The sequence below is a fragment of the Zingiber officinale genome, chromosome 8A, assembly GCF_018446385.1.
Source record: "Zingiber officinale cultivar Zhangliang chromosome 8A, Zo_v1.1, whole genome shotgun sequence".
Lineage (NCBI taxonomy): Eukaryota > Viridiplantae > Streptophyta > Magnoliopsida > Zingiberales > Zingiberaceae > Zingiber > Zingiber officinale.
Genome location: NC_056000.1, coordinates 7,029,729 through 7,038,217, shown reverse-complemented (window position 1 = coordinate 7,038,217; position 8,489 = coordinate 7,029,729). Strand labels below are relative to the sequence as shown.

Genomic DNA, 8,489 nt, shown 5'->3' with positions numbered 1-8,489 from the left:
CTCCTTCCTTAATCTTTTTCTCTATTACTTTTTTCTAAAGTTTCATAGTATGACTCATTAGTTTAATACTCCTATAGTTTGCACAATTTTGTACGTCTCCCTTGTTCTTATATAAGGAAACTAAAGTACTTATCCTCCATTGATCGGACATTTTTTTTCATTTTCAATATCATGTTAAATAATTTTGTAAGTCATTCAATACCTTGTTTCCCTAGGCACTTCCATACCTCTATCGGAATATCATCTGGTTCAACGGTTTTTCTATTGTGTATCTCATTTAAAGTTTATTCTACTTCTGAAGTTTGAATTATATGATAAAAATTAAAAATTTTATACTCATTTGACCTACTTAAATTACCTAAGTTAAGTTGATCATCTAAACCTTCATTAAAAAGTTGGTGAAAATACCTCTTCCACCGCTCTTTTATTTCTCCATCGTTTACTAATATCCTATTACATTCATCTTTAATACACTTTATTTGAATAAGATCTCTTGTTTTCCTTTCTCTCACTTTAACTATTTTATAAATGTCTCTTTTCCCTTATTTTGTATCTAATTTTTTATATAATTATTCAAAAGTTTCATTTTTTTGCTTCACTCACTACTTTCTTAGCTTCTTTCTTAGCTATTATATTTTTTTTAGTTTTCCTCGTTCTTACAAATATATAATTCCTTATAAGCTATTCGTTTTTCCTTCACTTTCTCTTGTACTTTCTCATTCCACCACCAAGATTCCTTACTTAGTGGTGCATGTCTCTTTAACTCATTGAGTACACTTTTAGCTACTATTTTCAACTTTGATATCATCTTATCCTATGTTGTATTAGAGTCATCCTATATTTCACCTAATGTTTGTACTTCTACTTTTTCCTTAAATATATTTTGTTTTTCATCCTTTAACTTCCACTACTTAATTTAGGAATTGTATATATTTTCTTTCTATTGATACTATGTTTGAAGCGTATATCCAACACTACTAACTTATGTTGGATAGTTAAGCTTTCTCCAGGAATCACTTTGCAATATTTACAAATCTTTCTATCTTTCTTCTTAACCATAAAAAAGTCAATTTACAATTTATTATTTCCACTTTTAAATGTGACTAAGTGTTCTTCTCTTTTCTTAACAAACGCATTAGCTAATATAAGATCATATGCTATCGCAAAATCTAATATAGTTTTACCTTCCTCATTTCTCGTTCCAAACCCATAACTCTCATGTACCCTCTTATATTCCTCATTTTTCACTCCGACATGTCCATTTAGATCATCTCCTATTAAAATCATTTCATTTAGTGAAATATTTTGTAATATTCATTTAAGTCGTCTCAAAACATTGATTTGATAGCTTCATCTAATCCTACTTGCGGTGCATATACACTAATTATGTTCATAGTTTCTTTCGTCATTATTATCTTAAGGGCTATAATTCTATCCCTTTTCTAACTACTCCTACAACTCCTTTGTTTAACAAACTATCTATAATAACATCTACTTCATTTCTTTCTTTACTCTTTCCAGTATACGATAACTTAAAACTCGAGTTCTCTATCATCTTTGTCTTCTCACCTATTCATTTTATCTCATGTACACACAAAATATTAATTCTTCTCCTAATTATCGTATCTACTACCTCCATTGATTTACTAGTGAAAGTTCTCATGTTCCAAATCTTATATTATTAGTTTTTCTATTATATTTGTTTTATCCAACGTACGGTGTGAGAACTCTTGCATATTTAACATTACACCCAAGTTCTCATAGAGATGTAGCTGTTCTTGTTGAGACGTTATAGTCGGACCCTGTAACGCGAACTTGCATATTTAGTACTACACCCGAGTTCTGAAGATGTTGCGGTCCTTGTTGAGACGTTACATTCGGACCTTGCAACGCGTTCCTTCCGGAAAATAACTTGACATTAACACAATAGTTTAATGGATTAATTTATTGAATATTTGTCATAGTTTTAACGCTAGCTGGTAATCTAATATAATCCTTTTTTTTAATCTGGACTTAAGATCGGTCATGACCGATCGTCATAGGCAGAGTTTTAATTAAATGATAGAAGAAAAATATTGTTTTTATTTAAAAACATATTTTTCTTATGTTTTAACTAATGGGACAGGAGATTACGGCAGAAGTTCTGATATGTTATTTTCTTGGTTTACGCGTGGTGCCAGACTGACCGTAACGGAGAGGGGCTATTCCTTATGGTGGGTTGGGTGGGCTGGGCAGGGCAGGGCAGTAACGTCATCTGTGGCTTATTATACAATTGTTAATTAAAAAAAATCTTCAATTTTCATCAAATTTACCTTCAAAATTATGATATACTATTTGGTAGAAAAATATTTAAAAATACACGTATATTTATTTCAAATTGGAAAATATTTCCGTGAAAATGAATCATTTTTAAGATGGAGGTGAAATAAATGGTTATTCAATATTATCTAATTTATTCCATAAATTAATTTAATGATGAGAATATTTGTGAGGTCATAGATATTTTACATTACAGAGAAATAAAAGAGGGCAAATTTACTTTTTTTTCTCCTTCCTTTCTTTATGTGTATTTTTGCAAAGAAAATTATTTTTAGATGACTTACACTACTGAGAATTCTTCGTGAATTTCCAAGTCAAACAATTCTTAAGTAAATTTAGCTAATAAAGCATTATTTGACTTGGAAATTTAGTATGCATACTCCAAAAAAATAAACACACCCATTAAATTACCTTCAAGAAAAGAAAAAAAAAAAAAAGAGCAGAATGCATACTCTTAGAAACCAACAGGGGCACTCCAATTCCATTCCAATAAACGCCTGTTAAAAGGTTGTGTGCACTCCTGCAGAGATTTTCCTAGTAGTAATTGTCTGCATCCTGGCAAGTGGAAAAAAAAAAAAAAGTCCTGTGGAAGATTGCCGACAAATCTAGTAACAGTTACATTTTGGGTCTGGATTCGGAAATGTAAAACTAATCCTTCCAACCATCTTTGTTTAATTTCCTTGATGCAAGACCGTTGGAGGATGGAGTCGACACGGGCTTTGAAGGTGTTTTAGGTGCCTCATCATCCCAACCATCTCCCCAACTGTCGTCCCAATCATCTGACTCATCAGCTTCCTTAGTTCCACCAGCCGAAACAGGCAGCACTGTGTCTATCTTCTGGTATCTGGAAGCATGCTTGCGCCAGAATCTGATGGATAACCAAGCAGCTCCAGCAAAGGCAACTGCAGTAAGAAAGATGCTAATGGAGAAGAGACTGAGATAGTTGGGCATTCGAGGGGTTCCATTCTTGAGGGAAATTAAGATTGTATTCTGAAATTTGAGGCTGCAATTACCATCTTTTGCAAGAAGAGTGATTGTTGTGTCGCTTGCGCCATTTTTGACAAAAACTTTCACCTGCGTTATGAAAATTAAAGAGAACTGAGAAACCATTTATATATTCTATATAAGGTCTTGATTTGCTAAGCATAGCATTTTTGCTCAACAAAATAAACCCATTAAACTTGATTTGAGAGAGAAAACTGTTCAAGTCATGAGAAATCATCACTTTTGCTAGTAAATGTAGAGGCAAAATCACACTAGAACTGGTACATGCTCATATGCTTTCTAAATGGGCTTCTTTAATTGAATGCTTTATAGAAGTATCCTTATCCAGAAAGCACTGAACCATGAAGGGCCAACTAACAAATGCCATGTATTTTGGAAAATTAAATAAAGGATTCTGAAGATTAATTTGTTTTCTCCTTAAAGATTTTGAACCAAACTAGATGTTCTGTTATTAGTTATTACTACATGCAGACTCTTGCGAGCATTTAATGATAGGGGAACTATGTTCATGTAAAGAGGCAACTGTTGCCTTGTAACTATTAATCCAGATTGATACCCAGAATCCATTGACAAGAGCAAAATGACCAAAATAGGTCCATATATCTGGGTCCAGTGGGTCAACATTGGCTTCCACAATTTTCATATCATTTATCTTCACTTCCAGTCCTTGATTCAGGAAATTAAAAAGTCCTGATGAATGACTTCAATCACTTAACATGAACATTACTCTTGATAAGTTTATTTATAATTTAAGCAGAGAAAATGAAATGTGAAGCTATCAACAGTCGAATTACCATTGTAATTGACTAACCATCATAATGATCGATTAAGAACAATAGGTAGCTCCAATACAAGCTACAATTATTTGTGAGAATAGAAAATTAAGGTTAAAAAACCTTCTACAATTTTAATAATGGCAACTAAGTGAACCACTTAACAATCTCAGAATCACAGCCTATACTTAACAATGGAAAAGTAATAATCCTACTGTGATATCTAAATGACATTAATTAATCCTACACTTAACAGGACAAAAAATTCAGTCTCTGTACCTAAGAATGACTGTCACCGCTGTGATATCTCCTAGGAATTGCATTCTACATCTATTCAAGGATTTAATTTTCTGAACATGTAATATTGGAGGTTTGTTTCCAGTGCATTTTTCAATCATAACAGAAAAAGGAAAGGAAAGCTATGAACTTTTCCTTTACTTAGCATATGCCTAAATAAAGGAGCAGAACCGTAAGAAGATTAGTCAACAGAACAAAACTGGGGAGTTTTTTTTTTTTGTTATCATAGCATCCATTCCACAACTGGGCAATTATTTACAGTTGAATATAATATTTTCAAATGTGCATAAAACCTCAATGAAATATGGATATCTAATATAGTTTCGCCAAAGTACCAAAGGTTTTGTGATATACCTCCCTGTCAAGATTTGGTTTAACATTGACCAACGTATCCTCAGGATGGACAAGATGAGGGGCAACAATCTTAACATCAAGGGCTTTTGTCCCTTTGTTCCTTATCAGAAGTGAAAGGTGTGTAGAATCTGGTGAATGGAAAAAATAAATAACGACTAAGTTTGCACAATAGAAAAAACCTAACTCACAAAAATCTTGTGTTATCAAAATTAGAATACTGCTATAACTCCAAATAAATTGTTCAAGTACATCATGCATCAACCTAATACAACCCCTGTTTTTATTTTTTTTCTTCACACATTCATTGAATATCTAATCAACTTTCTGAAGCTAAAGGTAAGTATTTTTGTACAATAGAAACAAATCATTCCCATGCACTAAGCAGCTTTACACCATTGACATCCAAACTTTTTTGAGTTTTGAGAATGATGTGAATGGTACATATCTATATTTCAGGCAGTAGATGTGTCCACATAATCCATATTTTCAAAAAACTTGAAAGTCCGAAGGCTAGATTACCGACTGAATAGAGGCATTCAACTGCCTTGAGAATCAAGTAGTATGCCAGTGCAAGAAAGTTATGAACTGATATAAGAGATGTTTTTGTACAAGTATTATTTGGAATATGAAATTCAGTTTCATAGCACATTGAGAAATATAGACACGGACTAGCTAGAAACTTCAGTTAGTTAATGAAAGCATGAGGAACATTACTGTGATTTATTGTAGCATTGTAGTAAAGGGTGATTACGCTCACCCCAAGCGCCTCTCACAACCCGTCCCCAGGTTATGTGAAGTGAAGTAAATCAAGGGGTCAACTTTTAACCAACCGACAAGTGTCTAGAGGGTGGAACATTACTGTGCTTTATAAATCATAATAAAGATGCCTTCAACCAACTAATCGTTTATTAGAAAAATTGCTAACACCACAACTTACCTTCACCAGGGACTCTGAGGCAAGCAACAAATTTATCCTTCTCATCAATGCAACTATCTGATGAATCACACCCTTCCATAAGGAAATCTTCCAGTGGTGGTGTTGTAGAGGTTGTAACACTGTGGTTTTCACCATAACTTGCTGGCTTTGGCTCATCCAATGACTTATCTCTCATCCCTTGTAAACTTTCATTCACATTCTTTTGGGATGCTTTATCCAGATTAGGACTCTTATTTTCTTTGCCAACAATGATCGTCTTATCAGTATCAGGATTAGCAACGTGAATGTTGGTATCCGTCACAGTGCCATTGGTCTGAGTACAATAGTCGCAGAATTAGATATTCTAGAAACAAATATGAATGCATATTTACATGCCTAAAAGCTGATCCACCGTCATATGATGTGGGAAAAAACGTTTTGCAGAATGTACCATGAAAAAAAAATGTACTACTGAACTGTAAAATAGAAAAGGAAAGAGTTCATATTTATTCTATCATAAGTAAGCTGATTTTGCTCAGTGAAGTCCCAACCATCTCCGTATCAACCATCTTTAACATTGTATTCGTATCAACCATCTTTAACATTTGTTACATATACCGAAAAGCAGGTAGGAAAGTCAAAGTCCTAAAATCCTACAAGGTACATAAAGTAGCCAAAGCTTCAGAACAAAAATCTCAGAATACTACAAACTCTCAGGAAGAATCAAAGAGTGCAAACAAACAAAAAGTGATCAAATCGATTTTGATCCCTTGGTAAGAACGAGCAAGACAAGCAAAAGTAGCAACCATCTCCGTTCCCAAAAGCTTGGATTTTAGACAGAGAGCTTAGAATCTCACTGACCTCTGCTGCGCTAGCGTATCGATCGGCGTCGAGCAGGATCCGTGCAAGAACAGCGAAGAAGATAACCCATACCCCCTTCTTCATCGAGTCCTCGCCGCCCGCAAGCAGGAAGAGGCGGTGAAGGGGCAGCCCTAATCCTCCGATTCGCTTGCAAAAACCAAGAAGCAAAGTTTGGATTTGGAAGAATCTAATACTCTTCCACAAGGCCCCGGGCACTGAAGGAGGCGCGCAAATTCCTTCCTTCTTAGGCGAACGATCCCGGCGGTGGCCGAAGTGGTAAGATCATTGCAAATATCCCCATTACAATTTCAACTTCACATATAGTACCATGTCCAAATAGCTTTATTTCCGCTCCCTAATAAAATATAATATACATTAATTTATCTAATTATTTCTCATATTTTTTAATAAAAAATTTAAAAATAAATATAATTCCATTTAAATTTAATACATTAAACTATAATTAGTTTATATTTTACCAAATTAAGTATGAACATTTTGTCATCTCAATTAGATATAAAATATACTAGATTCTCTTTAAATAATACTTAATTAGTTGAAAATTATATTAATTCTTTTTAAATTATGCTAAATTTAAGAGAAATTATATTAAGCGGGGAAAATATCATGTTCAATTGATAGAAAATATATTTGATTCTAGTTTAAAATGCTAAATTTAAGAAAAATTATACTTATTTTTAGATTTTTTTTTTATAAAAAAATATGAGGGATAATTAGATAACGATGTTTGCATGAGAGAGATGACACAAATAAAATTTTATAGGTAGGAAGTGGAAATAATTTTTTTTAAAACATGGAAACTATAAAGTTGAAATTATTATTAGGAATTTTAACATAATTTACCAGTATTTTTATATGAAAAATCTTTATCAACTTATCAAAATTATTAGATTCTCATCTTAAAATTACTTTAACGCAATAAAACTCATCTTAAAACAATTATAGTATCTATTAATTGATTGTTATAATAGTATAGTCTAATTTAGACCGGAGCTGGTGCAAAGAATACTCTCTTTATATGTATTGGTGGGGATGCATGATCCCCACTTATAAAATAGGTGGGGATCATGCATTTTCACCAATACATGGAAAGGGAACTTGACCGTAAAAAATGATTCAAAAGATCTCCTCTCAATCTAGTGACTATTTTAATATTATAATAGTTAATTAATCATTATTATGATGAATTTGATCATGTTAAAATGATCTTTATTAAATTTGAATAACTTGGTAAAACAATTAATATAAAATACCCTATATAAAGTTTTTTTTATCTAATTTAATTTATTTATTTTAATATATTATAACAGTGTGTTGGTGAAATATATGATGAATGGCCCTTTTATTTTTATTTTTTAAATACACTTTTGGCAATTCATATAACCAGGTTTTAATTTTTACCTTGAGAACAATTAGGACCTCAATGGCCTCGCAAGTTTGATAGACCATACCCAGATGTTAGGGGCCAATATGAAAATAGTGATAATAATTTATTCATCATTTTATATGTTAATGGGCGTATGCATGCCACCTGAAAAAAAATAATTCCTCCCATGTTACAGTCACATAATAGTGGGTTATAAATTATCCTCATAATTTACCTTCTTTCGCCTAATTTACCTTCACCTAATAAGGCGTTTCTAAGACAGTGTAATCATCTTTTTATTACAAGAACCCCAAAAACCAAAAAAAAAAAAATACAAAAAAAACGTGTTTGGCTCGTGTGACAGACTTACGGCGAATCAATGGCTCGCAGCACTCGACCATCTCACTGGCCGCGATGAGCCCACAGGTTATCGGCGAGGACGTCCTCGGGTGCAAGCTCGCAGGGGTGATCAGTTGGCTCGTCCTCAGTGACACGCTCATCAGCAGATGGCAAACTTCACATTTTAGATACAAGAAAAAAAAAATGAAATAAGAAAAAAAATCTACAAAAAATATTC

At 32.9% G+C, this 8,489-nt stretch overlaps 1 protein-coding gene across 3 annotated transcripts; it reads right to left on the bottom strand.

The window, feature by feature from the left end:
• Positions 1 to 2,773: 2,773 nt before the first annotated feature.
• LOC122012174 lies at positions 2,774 to 6,854 on the bottom strand. Of its 3 annotated transcripts, none has more exons than XM_042568628.1 (5): positions 6,526 to 6,854; positions 5,686 to 5,998; positions 4,749 to 4,876; positions 3,333 to 3,393; positions 2,774 to 3,238 (listed from the first exon to the last, which is right to left on the bottom strand). In XM_042568628.1, the coding sequence occupies exons 1-5, from the start codon at positions 6,607 to 6,609 to the stop codon at positions 3,150 to 3,152; spliced, it is 675 nt and encodes a 224-aa protein (XP_042424562.1). In that variant the 5' UTR covers positions 6,610 to 6,854; the 3' UTR covers positions 2,774 to 3,149. The 3 variants fall into 3 exon arrangements, with proteins under 3 accessions (XP_042424562.1, XP_042424561.1, XP_042424560.1); XM_042568627.1 differs by having other exon boundaries at positions 2,774 to 3,221; XM_042568626.1 differs by having other exon boundaries at positions 2,774 to 3,393.
• Positions 6,855 to 8,489: the final 1,635 nt, after the last annotated feature.